The 20,751-nt window shown below is 44.5% G+C and overlaps 2 protein-coding genes across 8 annotated transcripts in view; one reads left to right on the top strand and one right to left on the bottom strand.

Moving 5' to 3' along the window:
• Positions 1 to 6: 6 nt before the first annotated feature.
• CHEK2 (checkpoint kinase 2) overlaps positions 7 to 20,751 on the top strand; it is a 47,789-nt gene continuing 27,044 nt past the window's right edge. Inside the window, exons 1-4 of one of the 4 annotated variants that reach the window (XM_079763238.1) lie at positions 7 to 125; positions 2,950 to 3,078; positions 18,166 to 18,336; positions 19,610 to 20,261. In XM_079763238.1, coding sequence (XP_079619364.1) covers positions 19,754 to 20,261 — 508 coding nt within the window. In that variant the 5' untranslated portion in view covers positions 7 to 125; positions 2,950 to 3,078; positions 18,166 to 18,336; positions 19,610 to 19,753. Of the gene's footprint in view, positions 126 to 2,949; positions 3,079 to 16,752; positions 16,904 to 17,067; positions 17,176 to 18,165; positions 18,337 to 19,609; positions 20,262 to 20,751 lie in introns of those variants that run through there. The other 3 variants (XM_079763237.1, XM_079763236.1, XM_079763239.1) reach the window with 3 other exon arrangements.
• HSCB (HscB mitochondrial iron-sulfur cluster cochaperone) lies at positions 2,729 to 16,724 on the bottom strand. 4 transcript variants are annotated; one of them, XM_079763242.1, is made up of 6 exons: positions 16,353 to 16,724; positions 14,897 to 14,993; positions 14,489 to 14,578; positions 13,564 to 13,708; positions 13,298 to 13,345; positions 2,729 to 3,033 (listed from the first exon to the last, which is right to left on the bottom strand). In XM_079763242.1, exons 1-6 carry the CDS (start codon positions 16,586 to 16,588, stop codon positions 2,951 to 2,953), a joined length of 699 nt encoding a protein of 232 aa, XP_079619368.1. In that variant the 5' UTR covers positions 16,589 to 16,724; the 3' UTR covers positions 2,729 to 2,950. The 4 variants fall into 4 exon arrangements, with proteins under 4 accessions (XP_079619368.1, XP_079619367.1, XP_079619366.1 ...); XM_079763241.1 differs by lacking the exon at positions 2,729 to 3,033 and adding an exon at positions 8,588 to 12,937; XM_079763240.1 differs by lacking the exon at positions 2,729 to 3,033 and adding an exon at positions 8,588 to 8,724.

Here is a 20,751-nt window from a genome sequence, read left to right as displayed (position 1 = left end):
GAATGCTGGGAATCGCAGTCCTTGGGACTACAAACAAGATGGCTGCCTTGGTGCAGCCGGCTAACGCTTGAGGACGGCTCTGTCAGGCTTTGGTATGACCTAGGTTCGAATCCTCACTTCACAAGGTATGCAATCCGTACCTCAGTTTTCTCATTAGTAAAACCCGATAATAATAGTGCCTATCTTCCTAGGGTTGATGGGAGAAGTAAATGAATTAAACATATAGAGCCTTTGGAACAGGCGTCCTCAAACTACGGCCCACGGGCCACATGCGGGTGTTTTTGCCGTTTTGTTTTTTACCTCAAAATAAGATATGTGCAGTGTGCATAGGAATTTGTTCATAGTTTTTTTTAAACTATAGTCTGGCCGAAACCGGTTTGGCTCAGTGGATAGAGCGTCGGTCTGCGGACTGAAGGGTCCCAGGTCAGGGGCATGTAAATTGGTTGCGGGCACATCCCCGGTGGGGGGTGTGCAGGAGGCAGCTGGTCGATGTTTCTCTCTCATCGGTGTTTCTAGCTCTCTATCCCTCTCCCTTCCTCTCTGTAAAAAAATCAATAAAATATATTTTTTAAAAAATAAAAAATAAATAAACTATAGTCCGGCCCTCCAACGGTCTGAGGAACAGTGAACTGGCCCCCTGTTTAAAAAGTTTGAGGACCCCTGCTTTGGAATCTCTTCTAGGCACATGGTACAGATTCATTAAATATCAGCCATTAATTCCTTCTATCCTATCTAATAAAAGACTAATATGCAGATTTCCCCCTTGACCAGGAATTCCATCGGGAGTTCGAACAGGGGGCGGGGCTGGCTGGCCAATCTCCTTCGCCCCTCCCCCCCCCACCGCCGGCCTGGTGGTGGGGAGGGGGGGGGGACCCATGCTGGACCCCACCCGTGCATGAATTCGTGCAACCGGTGTTTTAATATAAATGAAGTCGGTGATGCCTTAGACTCTAAGGCTTAGAGGGAGCAGCAGGGAGGGTCAGTAAAGACCTCAGAGCACTTGTGAAGTCTTCCAGCTTCTGCCTGGGGCATCCAGAGACAGGCTTGCCAAAGGGGCTAGCAGAGTTGGTCAACCCCAACCCTGATTATGTCCTACTTTTCCCATCTCAGGGAATGGCACCATCGTCCAGTCTGAGTTGTTTGTGCCAACGTCAATGCCCAGCAGCCAGAGACCACCAAGATCGTATCTATAATGGAACAAAGATGTGTTTATTGACTCCTTCTGGTGAGGGAGTCTCTCAGTAAGGGCAGCTTTTTATAGGATTTGGGTTGCCTAGGGTGATTTGGAGGAAGGTTCAAGAAAGCAGCGCTTTGCTCTGGAATTAATATTGTCAGGAAGCAGGGCTAATTCTAGTCCATCTTTTCTAGGAGGTGTGAGGAAAGAAGGTAGGCTAAACCTATAATTGATAAAGAAGCAAGTTCTTATTAGCCAGGATAGGGGGATATTGGCCAATTTGTGGTTTAAACAATGTGCACATTGTTGTGTGTATTCAGATATGATTATGAAGTACTCTTGTTTTTATCTTGATCCATCAAAGTCGCATCTCAGACCTTGTTTGATGTTGACATTCTGAGAAGCTGTTTAACAGGAAGACACCAAGTCCTACCTTATAGCACCAGGCCAGTATCAGCTGTCAGCAGATGCTTCTCTCCTTCTAACCAAAAATCTAAGTATCATCGGTGCCCCTTTTGTATTCTCCCCTGTATGTAATCAGTTAGCAAGTCCTATCGGCTTTATTTGTGAAATGCTTCCAGGTTACCGTTCTCCATTCCCATTGCTCTCATAATGGTCTAAGGAAAAAAATGAATGAACCTCTTTTGTCTAATGTAAATAATGGATTAGGTTTAAATTTTCTTAGTGGCATTTATAATCCAGTTTTGCCTCCCTTAGTTAACATCCTATTTATCTCAACTGGATTTAAAAGGTAGTCTCCTGGCCGTCTGGCATGGCTCCGTGGTTGAGTGCCTACCTATGAACCAGGAGGTCACGGTTCAATTCCTGGTCAGGGCACATACCCAGGTGGCGTGCAGGAGGCAATAGATGATTCTCTGTCATCATTGCTGTTTTTCTCTCTCTCTCCCTCTCCCTTCCTCTCTGAAACCAATAAAAATGTATTTTTAAAAAAGGGAGTCCCCTGGGGGTCATTTCTACAAATGGCCACCTCATTCCTCACTTAAAAAAATACCCTGCTAGATGATATTATATACACATATAAATATGTATTTGTAAAAAGGGAGTCCTACTCTCTATATATTCTGAAACTTTTTCCTATTATTTATTGAATGCCTATCCAGATTCATTCTTTCATTCAGAATTCTATACCAGGCTGTATACCCCTTATCAGGCAATGTATTTGAATTATTAATTTATTAGGTACTTTCTATTTGTAAGTGCTTTTTGCTCAGAAAAAGTCAAGTATTTCTCACAGTAACTCTAAATCGGATGCTTTTATTACTCCCATTTTACAGATGAGGAAATTGAGGCAAGTTATGGTTCCCAATTCCCTCAGCTGTAAGTAAAGGAATTTAACCCCAAATTCCAGGCAAAAGTACGGGGTTATTATGGCTACTAGTTTGAAGAAGAAAAAGTGTGTATATGAGAACAAAAAGGAGGATGTAATATGTAAACAGGAAATGTTGTGTTAAGGCATGGGAGTTTTTCATTATTATTTTAAAGCGTATTTTATTTATAAATGCATTAGTGCTTATCTCTATGAATACTTTTCCAAAAAACATAATTACAATGCTATTATCATGCCTAACAAAATTAGTAATAATACTTCAAAATCATCTATTCAGTATTCATATTTTTCCAAGTGCCCCCAAATGTCTTTTTATAGTTGGGTTGATGGCATCACGATTCAACATTGCATTAGATTTGCCTATCTCTTGAGTCTCCTTTACCCCCTGTCTGCTTTCTTCCTTGTTAATTATTTGTTGACTCACTAGGTCATCTGGACATTGTCGTTGTCGTCATGAGTGCTGATGGTGGCGATGAGGCATCTTCGCATGACTTCTCAGGTCCAAGGGAGCCTGGAGTAGCAGAGAAAGGACATGGCAGATACTACCACCTGCTTGGTAAGCACAGACCCAGTGGCTGGTAGCTTCCTCTTGTAAGCAAGTAGGACTCTGCAGAAGGACTAGGGTTATCAGTATTACCATGACCCAATTCATTATCTCTTGCCTGCTGGAGCCTCCTAGCTGTTCTCTTTGTTCAACACTTGCCCCTCCAGCCCAATAGCCACAATATAGTCAGACATATTTGTCCACCATGCAACTCAATGTGCTCCTCCCCTGCTTTAAACCCTTCCCTAACTCCCTATTACCCTTGGGAGAAGGTCCAGCCTCCTTCGGCCTCCACATTCCTTCAAGATCCCTCACCTTCCCACCTCCCCAGCTTTATATCTTCCCACTTCCCACCTGATTATCTGCATCTAGCAATTTGGATTTTCTTCAGTTTTCTATTGAATTTCTCTCTTTTCCTCTCTCTTACCTGGAAACTTGGATACATTTATCCTTCTCCCTGCTAACAACTGCCATCTTTTACATCCAAACAGACCTTTCCAGTCTATCAAATGTTTGTGGTGCTTTTGGAGCCAGAAGAAAGGAACTGTTGTCGATTGCAGACAATGACAAGTGGTCCTATTTTCAAGTCTTGGAGTACCTTCTGCCAAGAGCAGGCTTGAAAATAGAAAATTAGGGATTTTCACACGGCTCTTTGGGGTTAACAGCAATGAGAATGCCCACAGTGTTCCTTGGTTTCCTCGGTGCCCGTGACGGGGGCAGAATAAATGGGCAATTAGACGGAGCAGTGAACCCTCTCCCTTGTTTCCACGTTGTCCTGAGGAACAATGGCAGGGGCTCCTGTACACATTCTTGGCTATTTATTATACTTTGTTCTCGCAGCTCTCACATGTGCTTAAAAAGATCAAACCGGCCCTGACCGGTTTGACTCAGTGGATAGCGCGGCGGCCTGTGGACTCAGGGGTCCCAGGTTCGATTCCGGTCAAGGGCATGTACCTTGGTTGAGGGCACATCCCCAGTGGGGGGTGTGCAGGAGGCAGCTGATTGATGTTTCTCTCTCATGGATGTTTCTAACTCTCTCTCCCTCTCTCTCTGTAAAAAAAAATCAATAAAATATATTAAAAAAATAAAAAGATAGCCCTGGCCGGTTTGGCTCAGTGGATAGAGCATCGGCCTGTGGACTCAAGGGTCCCGGGTTCGATTCTGGTCAGGGGTGTGTGCCTTGGTTGCGGGCACATACCCCGTGGGGAGTGTGCAGGAGGCAGCTGATCGATGTTTCTCTCTCATCGATGTTTCTGGCTCTTTATCCCTCTCCCTTCCTCTCTGTGGAAAATCAATGAAATATATATTTTTTAAAAAAGATAAAACTGTACTTATTAATCAGAATTTGCCCCTGCATTACACTGAGATGTGGCCTACAATTTTCTTTATAATATTTCTGCACGCAGAGTGTGATAGAATGTGTATGTTGGCATTGATCCACTCCAGGGCAGGTATGTTCCTCCTTAACCACAATGTCGAGGAAATGTCATCATAGGCAGCTCCTACAAGTGCGGTAGCTATCTCCCGTCTTCTGGACTCTAGTAGTTTCTGCTCATTAACATTAGCAATGTTACAATGAGTTTTTTCTGGGTAACATGAGTGGTATTTAAGATTTTACATATCTATCTATCTATCTATCTATCTATCTATCTATCTATAATAATAAAAGTATAATATGCTAATTAGACAGGACGTCCTTCTGGACTACCTTCCAAAAGAAGCCGGCAGCGGGAGGGAAGCCGGTGCTGGCAGCCGGGGGAAGGAAGGCCTACTCTTGCACGAATTTCATGCATCGGGCCTCTAGTATATATATTGTATATAGGGTTGTGGACTCGATCCCCAGTAACATACATATATGTTAGAATTCTAGAGATGTTTCCATCCTGACATTAATAAGACATAGAAATCCAGTGAGCTCTTCCATTTCCCACACTCAAGATGGCAACCCCAGGTTTGATTCTTAAGTGGTTCTGTGCCCCATACTGGTGGGGAGAGTTCTTGGTCATATCCTGCCACTAGAACACTTTCTCATTTGCCTCAGATGAAACATATGTTTGGAAAAACAAAGAGGAACAGAGCTGGAACTTGATTATTTCTAGAATATGTGGTTTGGCTGTTTCATTCCTACTTGCTAAATGTCCTTTAGTAGAGGCAGATTTTTTTGTGAAACTTGCTTTCATTAAAACCTGGTAGAACCAAAGGGTGAAAGAGGAAATCACAGGGGAGATTAGAAAATGCTTTGGGATGAATGAAAATGAAAATGCAACCTACCGAAATGTAGGGGATTCAGTAAAAGCAATGCCTAGGGGAATTTACAGTTATAAATGCCTATTTTAGAAAAGATCTCAAATCAATAATCTAAAACTTCCACCAAACTAAACCCAAAGCAAGCTGAAGGGAGGAAAGAATAAAGATTAGAGCAGAAATAAATGAAATAGAGAATAGAAAAAATAGAGAAAAATCAATGAAATAAAAAAGTTGGTTCTTTGACAAAATGAACACAATTGACAAACCTTTAGCTGCTGGATTGACTAAAGCAAACAGAAAGCAAAGACTCAAATTACTAAAATTAGGAATGAAAGAGGGAATTATAAGTGAATACCTTGTACAAATATATGCCAACAAATTAGATAACTTAGATTAAATGGATAAATTCCTATCCCAGCTGGTGTGGCTCAGTGGTTGAGTGTTGACCTATGAACCAGGAGATCACGGTTCAATTTCTGGTCGGGGCATATGCTAGGGTTGTGGACTTGATCCCCAGTAAGGGGTGTGCAGGAGGCAGTCGATCCATGATTCTCTTTCGTCATTGATGTTTCTCTCTCTCCTTCTCCCATCCTCTCTGAAATCAATTAAAAAATATTTTAAAAAAATGGATAAATACCCAGAAAAACACAAAACTGATTCAAGAAGAAATGTTCACAACAGCTCTGAGATACGTACTGTTATTATCATTATTTTAAAGAAGAAACGAAGCTTAGCAAAACGATGGACAGCAAATGAGTGGCAGAGCTAGGATGGAAACCCAGGTGTATTGGTCAGCTCAGGCTACCATAACAAAATACCATGACTAGACAGCTTAAATAGCAGAAATTAATTTTCTCAGGGTCTGGATGCTGGAAGTCCAGGATAAAGGTGCCACTTCCGGGGAGTTTCCGTTTCCCGGGAGGAGTCTCTTCCTGACTTGTACATGGCAGCCTTCTTTCTGGCTTTTTTTTTTAAAAATATATTTTATTGATTTTTCACAGAGAGGAAGGGAGAGGGATAGAGAGCTAGAAACATCGATGAGAGAGAGACATCGACCGGCTGCCTCCTGCACACCCCCCACCGGGGGATGTGCCCGCAACCAATGTACATGCCCTTGACCGGAATCGAACCTGGGACCTTCCAGTCCGCAGACCGACGCTCTATCCACTGAGCCAAACCGGTTTCGGCTCTTTCTGGCTTTTTCACAGGGCCTTTCACAAGCACAGGAATGTGGGTAGAGTGAACAGGGAGCTCTCTGGTTTCTTTCTAAGGACACTGAACCTGTCAAATTATAACTCTATTATAACTCTATGCCCTGGTCCATAACACTATGCCTGCCTGACATTGGAGCAGATAGTCTCAAATTAGTCAAGACCTCTGATTTGTTCTGACACTGTATTAGGAATGATGTGGCGGTGGGAGGTGGGTGCTTTCATTTGCTTCACTGAGCCAGAACCTTTAATCCAAACCGGGCTGCTAACCTCTCAGATGTCTAGAAGCATAGCACCCATAGGGCTTTGTCAGGGACCACATGAAAGTGTTCCTGGCTTTAGAAGTCCAGCTAAACGGAAGAGTTTAGAATAAAAGGGAAAGATTTTGGAAGGGGGCAGGGGGGAGTAATCCCACTGACTCAGAAGCCATGACTCAGAAATAAAGTCTTTTTTATTTATTCCCCAAGTCAGAAATGATTTGCTGCAAAGCCCAGTGACCTTTCCAGTGGATGGTAATAGGTAAGGGAAGTTTCTTTGAAGTTCCTCCAGAGATGTCATTTGAGGCAATATTTATCTGATTTCTTTTTGTGGTCAGATTGTTTTGGTCCTGATCATTGTTCTGAACAAGGAATAAAGATTGTCGATGAAAGTATATCAAACACTCCTTTCATCTCCTTTACAGAAGAACCCGATTTAACCAGGACATTTGCTTGCATTGTAATTATTTACTTAAAGGAGACAAGTAACTCATTCTCCTTGTAAATTGTGAGGGGTTAGAGATTGTACTGATATCCCCCAAGTACCATTAAGCAGACAGCTGTTGTGGTCCATTTTCCTTCAGATCCATAAATCCTCAAATGTTCCTGGGTATAACTGGATCAGGATTCAGAAGATACGAATTCTTAGACAAGGACGAGGGAGGACGTGAAGGAGCTGCGGTGTTAAGCTCTGGTAGTATGGAAACCATGGTTCAGAACCCTGAATTTTTAGTTATAAACAAGCAATTCTCTCCAAGAGTTTGAATATTGTTTCCTGGAATTTTAAAATCAGAATTTTCAATTTTAATCTTCTTTGATCCAGAGACTTAAAAAATACTTTGTTGTTGTTGTTGTTTTGGAAATGAATCAAGTACTAAAACTGCATTTCCAAAGATCCAAAAGGGGAAGTGGAGTTGCTTCAGGCTGGGTTAGAAGAACATGGAAATCATGACAAGAGATTGTCAACTGTCCAGAGAAATTAAAAGTGCTTTACCTCAAGGTGGAGCTGAAAACGTGGGTAGTGTTTAATACCAGGCTGATTCTTGATAATATTAACTACATTTTGAAAGGTAGGCCAGAGACCCTTAGGCAGCTTTGCAGGTTACCAAACAATGCCCTGAAGGCCATGCTAACAAGAGGACCATCACCACCAAAACCGGTTTGGCTCAGTGGATAGAGCGTCAGCCTGTGGACTGAAGGGTCCCAGGTTCGATTCCGGTCAAGGGCACGTACCTTGGTTGTGGGCACATCCCCAGTAGGAGGTGTGCAGGAGGCAGCTGATTGATGTTTCTCTCTCATTGATGTTTCTAACACTCTCTACCTCTCCCTTCCTCTCTGTAAAAAATCAATAAAATATATTTTAAAAAGAAGAAGAAGAAGAAGAAGAGAGGACCATCACCAAAGGTCTAGCCATTAGGAAGATGTGGCTCTAGGGCAAAGATTGGCAAGCCCTCGGGCAAATCTAGTCCAAAGCCTGTTGTGTAAAAAAAGTGCTACAATGCAAGTTGAGTAGTTACAACAGAGGCAGTACAGCTGGCTAAGCCTAAAATATGTACTTCCTCTCCTTTTGCAGAACAAGTTTGCCAAACCCTCCTCTAGGGCCTCAAGTCGGCCCCATCCCAACCTCCTCATCTATTGGTCTAGTTAGGGGCATGGTGTGTCAGCATCACATGAAACATTGACCACTCAAACTCTGGCTAGGCTGTTTCTGCTGGCATGACAAACTCTGCCATCCATTAATGCTTGAGCCACGTGTTTAATTAAGATGATATACGTAGTTAAAGTATATCTAGCAGAAGCCAGAAAAGAAATAAATAAGAACTTTATTTTTTTTTTAAAAATCAGCAACAATTAGAGGGGAACCATCTTTAACTTGATCTTTTCTTCTACATTTGAAAAGTATCTCATCTTTGTTAAAATTTCCTTGGCTTTTTCAAAATCATCTGAAATAAACAGAGACATTAATGTGAGACTTCATTTCAAGCAAGAATAAAACTAAGTCTATTGATTACAGAGCTGGATTAAAGTTGAGCCCCCACCTCTGGAGAGCTGGGCAAGTTCATCCATGTTGTAGCATGTGTCAGAACATCCTGCCTTTTTAAGGCTGAATAATATTCCATTGTATGGATATGTCATATTTTGTTTATCTATTCAATTATTGATGGACACTTGTTAGCTATTGTGAAAAATCCTATGAACATGGGTATCGACAAGAATTAATGTCCTTGACCAAAGTCTAGCCAGACCCTCTGAACTCTCTTCTCAACTAGGCCTCAACCTTGACCTATACTAACATATGATAACATAGCTTCTAGTAAGTCAAGGCCACATCCCTAGGATAATCCTAGACCCTCTTAAAATGCCTGCCCGAGTAAATTCAAGGCTGCCAAAAGAATTTACTATTTATTGCAGCCAATACGCAAAGCTAGGGTCCCTGTTTCCCAGGGAGGGCAGGAGCTTAACTTCAATAAGTGCCAGTTAGCAAGCCCAGATGGGTTTCACATTGACCAATTCCACCTGCCCCCCCCCCCCCCCCAACTTCCTGCCTTGGAATTTTTCACTTCCCAGATCCTACTGACCTCCTGTGCACCACCATCACATTTCCTCATTCTCCCTTTAAAGTGCCAGTCACAAATTGTAGTTGAGGTTAGTTCCCAGTGGACTCTTTTCCCTACTGCAATAGTTATCACTGATTCAAATCTGTGCTTAGCACTTTAACTAGTGTCTGGCTTTGTTTATTGTTGACAATTATCCAGCACCGTGACTCGGATCTGGATTGGAAACACCATCGAACCCTTGGTTGTAACAGCCAGACCTTTCAGCATGCAGAGGCCCTTGCCTAATCTCTCGTCTGATGCTTATTTGGGTACTTGGTGGTGAGTACAACTCCAATTCTCGCGACAAATGTCCGAAGCACAGTGAAGACAGATTTTGATTCTTACAATTCCGAGTAGGCTCTCTGAAGCTGGGTTAGCGTCCCAGGCTTCTTTTGAAAGGTATCCCCTAGATTCTGGGCTAGAATCCTTCCCGGCTCCTTGTTTCCAGCAAGGATTGGCTCCCAGGCTGGAATTTTTTTTTCCTGGCTCCTTATGAGGCCTCTTTGTTCTCTCTGTTTGAGTCAGCTCCTCCATGAGAACTTCTCAGTCGACTGAAACCTCCCTTCTCGAACTCCTGCTGACTGTACGTCACCATGGTGCTGTGTCCATTTTGTAGATCGTCTGACTTTCCTTAGGAAATTTTGTGGCTCTTTGGGAACCTTAAGATCTCCTCAAACTATCTCCTTCAAGACCTCTCCTTCCCATCACCCCCTCTCCTCTTTCCTCCTTTACCACCCGCCACCTTCCCTTTAGCTCCCTTACATCCTCCAATATGTCGATGAAAAGATACTTAATTTTCCCTAGGTTATATTTGTATGGTAAAATGTTATTATTTCAAAAATTGTATACTTCATAGAAATTTATCAATGCCACCACTATCCATAATATGTCTTGGTGAAATGTTAGTAATCAAGTTATTATTTTAAAAATGTGTATGTCACAGAAACAACCAAATTTCCTTGTCAATTGTGTTCTTTTTAGAATGAACTTTCATCGGATCTTTAACTGTGGTCACTTTAATTAAACCTTTTGCTATCCACAGGTAGTTGTTGTTTTACTCTGATGCTTTCCTAAAAGATTCTGCAACCAGCTACAGGCCGGACCACTTGTGTTTTAACAAAAAGGGACCGTCTTGAAGATTCATGAGAAAGGACTGTGCCAAGTACTGTACTCAGGAATCTAGGCTTCTGATGGCATTGCTTAAGAACTTTGAAATCAAACCAATGAACTAAATCAGAATTTCTAAAAGCCAATGGGTTCATAAAACTGCTGACCCAAGATTAAGTAGAATAAAATTAATTACATGGGATTGAGTAAACTGATAAAGAATGACTATAACTTTTTATATATTTTGTTTGAAATTTTGCTGGCTCTTAAATGCTCTGTTTTCCAGATGTAAGAAAATCCCGTTCTGTTTTCTCTTCAGCTATCTATGACTCATAAAATCTAGCAAATTTTACTTTTCTAAACAAAGTTAAAACATTTATCTTTTGCTCCCTGCCTAATCCCTTAAAAAACTGGAAACTATTATGGAGTATTCTTATTTTCATAGCAATATAGTTATTTGTTCATTGTTTTTGAGGTTTTGTTCAATAAGAATCTGTCCTCTTTGTCATAGATCATAATTGAAAACACCAGTTATGTTATGAATGCTTTGTCTGGAATGTCATATTTGGAAATGATGCATAAAATCAGATATGACCAGACAATTTCAATGAACTACGGTTGACTCTTTGGAGCCACTGCTTACAAAAGCCCTCTTGAAAAAACTGGCCTCGTATCTGGCTTAGAGTTCACAGACTTAGGTAAGTAAGGGAACTTCCTGGACAGGCCAGGAAGCTCAGGATATTTTGAGAAGAGAGGAGTTCACCCACTGAAGATGAAGCCTGATGGAGGCGTCTTGGCTTGACTCCCTAGCACACAGATGCTTTACTAGTAGCTAGTCCTCAATAAACAAAAGGTGATTAAATGAGAAATGGATTTACACTGTTCTGAGGAGAGAAGGTATCTCTTCTTGCTGTCTTTCTTATTGTCTGTTCCAGCCAACACCTGAAGATAGGGCACTGTCTCCCAGGCTCTGTGGGAGGGTAGGACCTAACTTTGATTAGTGCAGTGAGCAAACCCAGGTTGGTTTCACATGGACCAACTCTCCCCTTCCCACTTTTTGGAATTTTTCACTTCCCTGACTCTACTGAGCCCCTGTGCAGTCCCTCCCTATTTCCTCATTCTCCCTTTAAAATGCCTAGTCACAAATGGAAGTTGAGTTTAGTTCATGCTAGACTCTTTCCCTATCTCGATAGTTATTACTGATTCAAATCCATCCTTACCACTTTAACTGGTATCTGGCTTTATCTTTGACAGTGCACAAATCTCTCTTTGAGTCCCTGCTGTTAATTTGTTAGATATATATCCAGAAGTGGATATTGCTGGATTGTATGGTAATTCTATTTTTAACTTTTTAGGAAATGCCATTTTGTTTTCTATAGTGGCTGCACTATTTTACAGTGCACAGGAGTTCCATTTTCTCCACATTCTTGCCAAAATGTTTTATTTTCTGTTTTTTTTTTTTTTTTTTTTTTTACAGTAGCCATCCTAATGTGTATGAAGTGGTATCTCATTGTGGTTTTGGTTTTCATTTTCTTCATGATTAGTGATGTTTGAGTACATTTTAATGTGCTTTTGGCCATCAATATATGTTGTTTGCATTTATATTTCTTAATCTGGGTGGTGAGGTCATAGATGTTGTTCTGTTATTATTTTTAAAATTGCACTTACACATTATTCTGTTTCAAAATTATATTTTATGATTAAAAAAAATGAAAGTACACAAAGGCATACCAGGAGCTGGGGGTGGGCCATGGTGGAACACAATCTGACCATCGTAGGCAGCACACGTATAAGCCTATCCCTTTGGCCCAGACTGACTGGACTGGACCGGACATCTGGGCCAATCAAATTCCCTCTCCCAGAATCTAGAGTTGGGTCTAGGGGACTCTAGTCAAATGGTGAAAGGCCTTGTTCTTGTAAGGTAATAGGCCAAGGAGGACTCAAGAGTCATCCCGGTGTAAAGGCCCCTTTGGGGCACCAGATCCCAGTAAGGAGGCAGACAGAAGTGGGTTTTAGAGAGGAGAAGAGGATGGAATGAACTGCCAGGGGCGCTGAGTCCAGACCACAGTCTTAGTTCCAGACTGCTTCCTGCTTCCCAAGTTCTATCCCCACAAAAGCTCTTATCACACTGTCCTATAATCATGACAGGGACTTTCTCTCTGGATTCTGGGAGGTAGCCCTGATTCCTTACAATAACTCCCCTTTATCTGGGCTCCCCTGAGTGGCTTTCTGCTTCTTGCATTCCAATGAACTCTAAGCTAAAAGGCCGCGATTCTCTTAGTTAAGGGGGGTGGCACCAGTCAGGAATGGATGGAAAGGTGGTTCTTGCTTAAAAACAGCTAGCAATGGGTAGAGTCCCTTCACTCTGAGAGCCAGGACAGTGGGGACGAGGATGAATATTGCACATGTGTGATGTGGGCAGAGCTCTGCCGTGGGTTTCTTCTCTTGGACCCTGCAGAAAGAGGGGTGTGCAGGCTTTGCCAAATGTTGAATGTGCAGCCTCGTCCTCAGAATCTCCCTGCGTTGGTTTCGGCCCACATCCCTCATCTTATCTTCTACTTGTTAAAAGGGGATGAAAGCACGTTCTCTCATCTGATCTTTCACTGGCAGATCACTGTTTCTGGCACGCAGCTTGTTTTTCCAGCAAGACTGTGCATTCTGAGGGCAAAAATGCACTCTCAGCTCTATTTAATACCTTCCCATTAAACCATCATTAACGGGTATATAATAGCTACTTGTTGAACGGACGTTTATATCTCAGTGCTTACAATTTCTTTCCATATTTGAGAAAGTGAAGAAATGGAGACAATACCTTGTTCAAAAGCTCTGCTCAAATTGTCAGTCAATTCTTTCTGTTTAGCTGCAAGAGAAAACCATGATCTTAATTTTTCTATTTAAACAGGCTCATGATATGAAGAGAGAGGGATGTTACAGGTCTAACCTCCAGACAAAATTGGTTTCAGTATACTCAAGAAAAAAAAAAAAAAATCCCTGAATCATTTATATTCATTTTTCACTTAACCCGGAAATGAAGTCAAAATAGCAATAAAATGCATTTGGTGGTATTTCATCTTTTACCTCTGACAATAGATTCAAACTCGTTAATGGCAGCTTCACTTTGAGCTTCTGCGAGTTTTTCATTGATATCCATTATTTCCATGAGGAATTGATTGTCCATTTTATAATCTGTTCCTTCAGGAATCTCCACTCCATGGAGCTTTAGCTATTGGGGCATAAAGCAGGCGAAATAAGTATTGTTCAAGAGACTATGGCCAACATCATAAATCCTGAACAGAACACCACTCAGGGGGAACTTGGACTTTCCTAGTAATGAAAGTGTGAGGGCAGCGTGTTGGAAACTTGGAGAAAGGAATGCTTGGATGGAATACTTGTCTGCTACTTAGAAGTGTGTGACCCTGGGGGAGTCACTCCTCCACTTGTGAGTTTGAACTAAATACTTGTAAAGATTCTATTAAATCCATGCCGAAACCGGTTTGGCTCAGTGGATAAAGCGTCGGCCTGCGGACTCAAGGGTCCCAGGTTCGATCCTGGTCAAGGGCATGTACCTTGGTTGTGGGCACATCCCCAGTAGGGGGTGTGCAAGAGGCAGCTGATCGATGTTTCTCTCTCATCAATGTTTCTAACTCTCTATCCCTCTCTCTTCCTCTCTGTAAAAAATCAATAAAATATATTAAAAAAAAAAAATCCTAAAATTCGAAGGTATTCACCTCTGCCCTTCCCTCAACACCCCCAAATTACTTTCCTAACAGCTATCATCATCCAATCCTTGAAATTTATAGAAAAAAAAATTTTTTTTAAAATGCAATTGGGCAAGTAAGATTTACAGGTAATATCCAGAGAAAACTATACTCCTGTAGTATCTTTGGGTCCCAGGACAGGCTCAGAGCTCAAGCACTCCTTTGACAAATACAGGGAGTAACTGCCCCTCAGTGCAATGAACACCGGGTAAGTCACACATCCAAGGGTTGGAACATCACCTTACAAGGTATAGTCCCCTGCTCAGGGGGGCCAGAAGGGTCTTGTAGGCGTCATTCACTAGGGTCGAATGCTTCTCCGAGAAGTCCTTTTCAGTCTATGAGTGGAGAATAAGGAAGTCTTATTATCATCCAAGTCAGCCATCTTACAAGAACAGACTGTTTCATAAAATACTGATGGGCAGGAACCTAAGGACATGGCCAAAGCAGAACTGCGGGATGAGCTATATTTATTTTCAACTGATGGGCTCTAATTCGGCAGAACAGGCCCAGGGCCTGGCTGGCTAGGGTCTGGCTGCCACAGGGTGGAGCCAGCTGTCCAGCTCTGTCCCTGATAATCAACCACCACAAGGCCACTGCCACCCACCCAGAATGCACACGTGTTTGGGTGTGATGAAGAGTGGCCCACAGACTACCTGAGACCTCTGGCCGAAGAAATCTGGGTGGACAAGACGCTGTAGTTGCTGGTACCTATGCTGGAGCTTGGCGGTATCAACATTGAAGGAACGTTTGCTGGAAGGAAATCGGGAGATGAAATTCAGGCGTCAAATATTAATAGACTTGTGTACTATGGGCCCAGTTCCTGTCCCCAGGGAGGAATAGGCAATAAACATGCAACAGGGATAATTTCCAAAAGTGGTAGGTTCTGCGAAGAGAAAACAGAACAGGGTCAGAGAGAGGGGTAGGCGTGGTGGACAGCGAGCTTCGACCTGAATGATGACGATGAGTAATCAGAGACCCTAGGAAAGGTTTCAACATTGCATTAGATTTGCCTATCTCTTGCGTCTCCTTTACTCCCTGTCTGTTTCCTTCCTTGTTAATTAAGGAAGAAAGCAGAGGAAACTTGCTAGTCTGGCACCGCTGAGGAACTTACAAAGGTTACTTTTGTTACTGCGGCCCATCGTAAGTGCTCAATGACTGGTTGGACGGATAATTATATCTCAGTGCTTACCATTTAACTGAGGCCCAGAGTTAAGGGGAAGGGGCATGGCCGGATCCCACCCTATCTTCCCAAGGCCACAGTCCCTTCATCTCAGTCACCCACCTTTTTTTTGAATGTTTTATTGATCTTTTACAGAGAGGAAAAGAGAGGGATAGAGAATTAGAAACATCGATGAGAGAGAAACATCGATCAGCTGCCTCTTGCACACCCTCCACCGGGGATGTACCTGCAATCAAGGTACATGCCCTAGACTAGAATCGAACCTGGGACCCTTTAGTCCACAGGCCAACGCTCTATCCACTGAGCCAAACCAGTTAGGGCACCCATCTTGTTTTAATCCAATCCCCTTTGCTTTCCATTCCCACATCCTGCCCTATAGTCAGTTTAGCTCTGCCCAAACTTCACCACCTCTCCCAGCTCCTCAACCTTCGGAAGAAAACAGGAAAAACACCCATTTCTCAGATCCTCTCCCTCTAATTCTCACTTTTCCCTTAGACTCCGCCCACAATATATTTTTTCCCCCCGGTTTTACTCCCTTATCTTAGATAACACCCCAGTTTCGTTCTGACCTCATCCCTCAAGTCTCCTTTCTGTAAGGCCCCTCAAGGAACCCTTCCCTCAGGCCCCGCCCCCCAAGTCTCCCTCCGGCACTCAATCTCCCCCTAACTGTATTCCCCACCCCTCCAGTGTTCCCTTCACCGATGTCTCCATCCCTTAAAGCCCTTTCCTCAGGCCTGCTCTTTAGTTTCCTCTTTTTCGGTCACACCCTACCCTCCATTTCCCCAGGCCCGATCACCCGGTCTCTAGGGTTCCGCCCACCTACCGAACCGGTCCCACCTTCTTCTCTAACCACGTCGGCCCTTCCCTCTCCCATGCCAGCTCCTGACGTCTCTCTCGCCCAGCGCGTTCCCCGAAACCGCCCCCCGTACCAGTCCATTAGGCTGAAGTGGTCTCGAGTGGGGTCAGGTGGCTGCAGCGCCCGGCACTGGGGGCAGAAGAACCCGTCCTCCCGCATGGGGCCCCCTGGGCCGCCGCAGTTCCAACATTGCGGGGAGCTGCTTCCTGCTAGCGACGGAGCATTGCAGCTCAGCGGTCTCCTTCCGAGGGCCCCGGTCGGCCACAACCCCCACACCCGGGGCAAGGCCCCGGCCCTCCCGCCCCACATCTGGCCCGCGGCGTAACCTGTCCGGGGTTAAACGGACGAGAGCCGCGGACAAGACTACGCTGCTGATTGGATGGAGAGCTGAAGGGGCAGGATCACTCGGGGAAAACTTGGATGCTTAGTCCCGCTCTACGTCTTAAACTACAACTCCCAGCAAGCAGCGAGGCCACGCTTGGGACGGCCACTTCCGCTGCTCCTCATTGGTCCGGCAGAGGCGGAGGGGTGTTTTGATTGGTTGAGGGTGGAGTTTGTATCTGTTTAGCGCCACGCCGCTAGCTGCAGCTGTAGTGAGTGTGTGGCTCCAGGTGGGCTCACGCGGTGAGTGTTCGTGGGGGAACGTCCCTTGTGCGCCTGGGGGTTCGAATCCCGTCCTTAGTGTCTTAATGCGAGCTGAGCTTCTGAGTGTCCTCTCTTTGAGCTCGGGCCGGGAGGCGGGGAGGAGGAGAGCAATGCGCGTGGGCGACTCTCTTCCCTTTTTGTAGATGAACTTTTCGATGAACTTCCAGGTGAAGTTCATTTCCCCTGCTTGCTTACAAGCTGGAATTGGCTCAGACTTGCAGCCTAAGCAGCAACCCAGCTGTGTTTTTCCTGTAAGTGTTAATAATTATTACCGTACTTTAGGTTCAATCTCGAAAATACCTGTTGAGAACCCACTCTTAGCTGCTAGGCATTGCAGGAACTGGAAACACAGTTCCTGTGTTGGAGGATTCCCTGCAAAGTGTCCATAAGGAAGGGTGTGGAATGGGGTGGGGAGGAAAGTGCGGGAGAGCACCAGTCCTCCTTGGGACTAGGTTTCTCTATTTGGAAAAGAAATTGTGTTGCACTTGTAAGGTGCTGTTGGATTCCTCAGGACTGGAATTCTGTTTTCCCAATAATCAAGGGTTGCTGGGGAGGAGCATTCATGCATCTTCTCATTTAATCCTCAGTATCTACTTCTAGCAGATAAGGTTCCTAGAGGTTGTGATCTACCGCAAGGTCATGCAAAGATCTGACTCAGGCATCTGACTCCAGACCTATTTGTCTCTAACTACTTCACTGTATTTTTTTAAAAATATATTTTATTGATTTTTTACAGAGAGGAAGGGAGAGGGATAGAGAGCTAGAAACATCGATGAGAGAGAAATATCGACCAGCTGCCTCCTGCACACCCCCCACCGGGGATGTGCCCGCAACCAAGGTACATGCCCTTGACCGAAATCGAACCTGGGACCCTTCAGTCCACAGACCGACGCTCTATCCACTGAGCCAAACCAGTTTCGGCTCACTGTATTTTTTTAAAATATATTTTATTCATTTTTACAGAGAGGAAGGAAGAGGGAGAGAGAGTTAGAAACATCAATCAGCTGCCTCCTGCACACCCCCCACTAGGCATGTGCCCACAACCAAGGTACATGCCCCTGACCGGAATCGAACCCGGGACCCCTCAGTCCGAAGGCCGGCACTCTATCCTCTGAGCCAAACCGGTTAGGGCTACTTCAGTGTATTTTCTCATGGCTGAGGCCAGTGTGGTTCCCACCTGATTTACCCTTATTTCTCATACTCGATGATGGCTACCTCTTGACACACTGTCTTTTTGCCAGTTTTCAGGGCGGAGAAGTTTTGCTCCAAAACTGCAGAAGGACTCAGCCTGATTGAGGTAGCCTTAGTGCAGCCCTAGTGGCAGACTCCGCTCTGGCATCGCCTTCCTGGTGTGCTTCACGGAAAACTCATGAGGACCTTTGTATCTGGAAAGCTGTGTAAATGCAGTCCGTGTGAGTCATGCTCACTATGTTCTCTGCCAGGAGTCTGAGTGTGGGGAATCAGGAGAGAAAAGTGTCTTTAAAAAAGAATCAGATTGGGGATTTCAAGTAAGGGGTTGAAAGTTCCTTTGACTATGTTGTAGGTTTGGTTATCAGAGTTTACCTGTCCATCAAGTTAATTCTAAAGCCAGGGTGGGGAACCTCGGCTAAGGTCTTCGGTGGCTCCAAGAATGGTTCCTGCAAGATTCTGAAGGGCTGGCAGGCCTTTAGGATGCTGAAAACAGGAGCCTCTGGTTACTTAGCATCACAAAAGGCTCGATGGGGTTGTTTATGGCAGGCTTCTTTGTGTTCTGCCTCATTCCGTGGCCCAGCGCTTAGCTGTTAAGGAATCTCTCCTCAACCAACAGAACTTGGTCCTTACCTTCCTGAGCTGGTTTGGGGGAGGGGGGCATCAGTGACCTTTTAAGTAAATATCCCCCCTGGAGTGGTACCGCAAATAACCGCAGTGTCTCTTTGCCCATCTTCGACCCCAAACCCACCAGACCCTTCCTTCTCCTTTCTCTTTCCAAACATACATGATATTTAAGTGTAGTGTTGTGTGAATGAATACATTTTAGGTTTCATTTCTAAATTTTAAAGATTGGGTGAATATCAGCTGTTATAAGTCTCTTCCCCCTCCTCAACTCAGTTTCATAGCTTTTTACTTATTTATGGCCTTCAAGTAATTTCTTTATTTCTTTCCTCTGTGGCTTGTGGCTATCAGACGAAACACTGATCTAGTGAAAGTGAGCTGAAGAAAAGCTCAACCCAGAAGCACGGTATGTCTAGACCCGTGGTCGGCAAACTCATTAGTCAACAGAGCCAAATATCAACAGTACAACGATTGAAATTTCTTTGGAGAGCCGAAAACCGACTTCTGCGCATGGGCCACGAAGTTTCAATCGCACTGTACGTGCGCGCCTGCACGTGGTATTTTGTGGAAGAGCCACACTCAAGGGGCCAAAGAGCCGCATGTGGCTCGCGAGCCACAGTTTGCCGACCACGGGTCTAGACTGTTAGAATTTTAATTTTTGCAGAGCATACTTGCCCTGGATTTTTTTATTTTTTACTTGTCATTGTAACTTGCTCATCCTTCACTTAAAAAAAAAAGTATTGATTGATTGACCTTAGAGGGGAGGAGCGGGGGGCAGGGGGAAGAGAGAGAACAAGAGGGATAGAAACTTGGATTTGTTGTGCCACTTATTTATCCATTCATTGATTGCTTCTTTTATGTGCTCTGACCTAGGATCGAACCTGCAATCTTGGCATCGGGATGATGCTCTAACAATCAACTGAGCTACCCTGCCAGGGCCTCATCCTTCACCCTTGAACTTTAAGTCTTGTTCCTTGAAACCCACCTTATTGTTGGACGCTTATTTTTGAGGTGGTGATGTCTCGGGAGGCGGAAGGGGAGCGTCAGCAGTCCCATGGCCCCTCCTCACAGTCCCAGGGCCCCTCCTCGCAGTCCCAGGGCCCCTCCTCACAGACACAAGGCCCATCCTCACAGTCCCAGGGCCCCTCCTCACAGACACAAGGCCCATCCTCACAGTCCCAGGGCCCCTCCTCACAGACGCCAGGCTCCTCCTCACAGATGCCAGGCTCCTCCTCACAGTCCCAGGGCCCCTCCTCACAGACGCCAGGCTCCTCCTCACAGTCCCAGGGCCCCTCCTCACAGACGCCAGGCTCCTCCTCACAGTCCCAGAGCTCATCCGGGTCCTCCACCAGCACAGTTCCAACGTCCAGCCAGTCCTCTCACTCCAGCTCGGGGACACTGAGCTCCTTGGACACAGTGTCCACTCAGGAACTGTATTCTATTCCTGAGGACCAAGAACCCGAGGAGCCGGTCCCTGCCCCTTGGGCTCGATTATGGGCCCTTCAGGATGGATTCTCCAATCTTGGTAAGACCCTTGGTTCTCTAGTGTAATGTTACTGTTGTGTTCGGAAAAAGCAACTACAGGTATTTGTGGCAGCAGAAAGCTCAAGACACTGCCGGCTGTGGGGCCTGTGCAAGTTGACCCGGGACTACAAGAACCTGTGCTAAGACCTGAACTTGTGTCCTCTTCCCTGCACAGAAACGGCTTCTACTCACCTGATGCTGGGTGGGGTGTTGGGACTCTCTTTTTTTAAAGTTCAAAGTAATCCTATGAGAGTCTTAATCCTTATCTCCGTTTTACAAAAGAACAAACTGAGGCTTAGAAAGAAGTTGATGAACTTGTTTACAGTCATGCAGCCAGGAGTTGGTAGGAGAATGATTTGAACCTACAACTTTTAAATATATTTTTTTAATTGATTTTTTTACAGAGAGGAGGGGAGAGGGATAGCGAGTTAGAAACATCTATGGGAGAGAAACATTGATCAGCTGCCTCCTGCACACCCCCTACTGGGGAT

The sequence above is a fragment of the Cnephaeus nilssonii genome (assembly GCF_951640355.1).
Source record: "Cnephaeus nilssonii genome assembly, chromosome: 22".
NCBI lineage: Eukaryota > Metazoa > Chordata > Mammalia > Chiroptera > Vespertilionidae > Cnephaeus > Cnephaeus nilssonii.
This window is presented reverse-complemented; position numbering and strand designations above follow the sequence as displayed.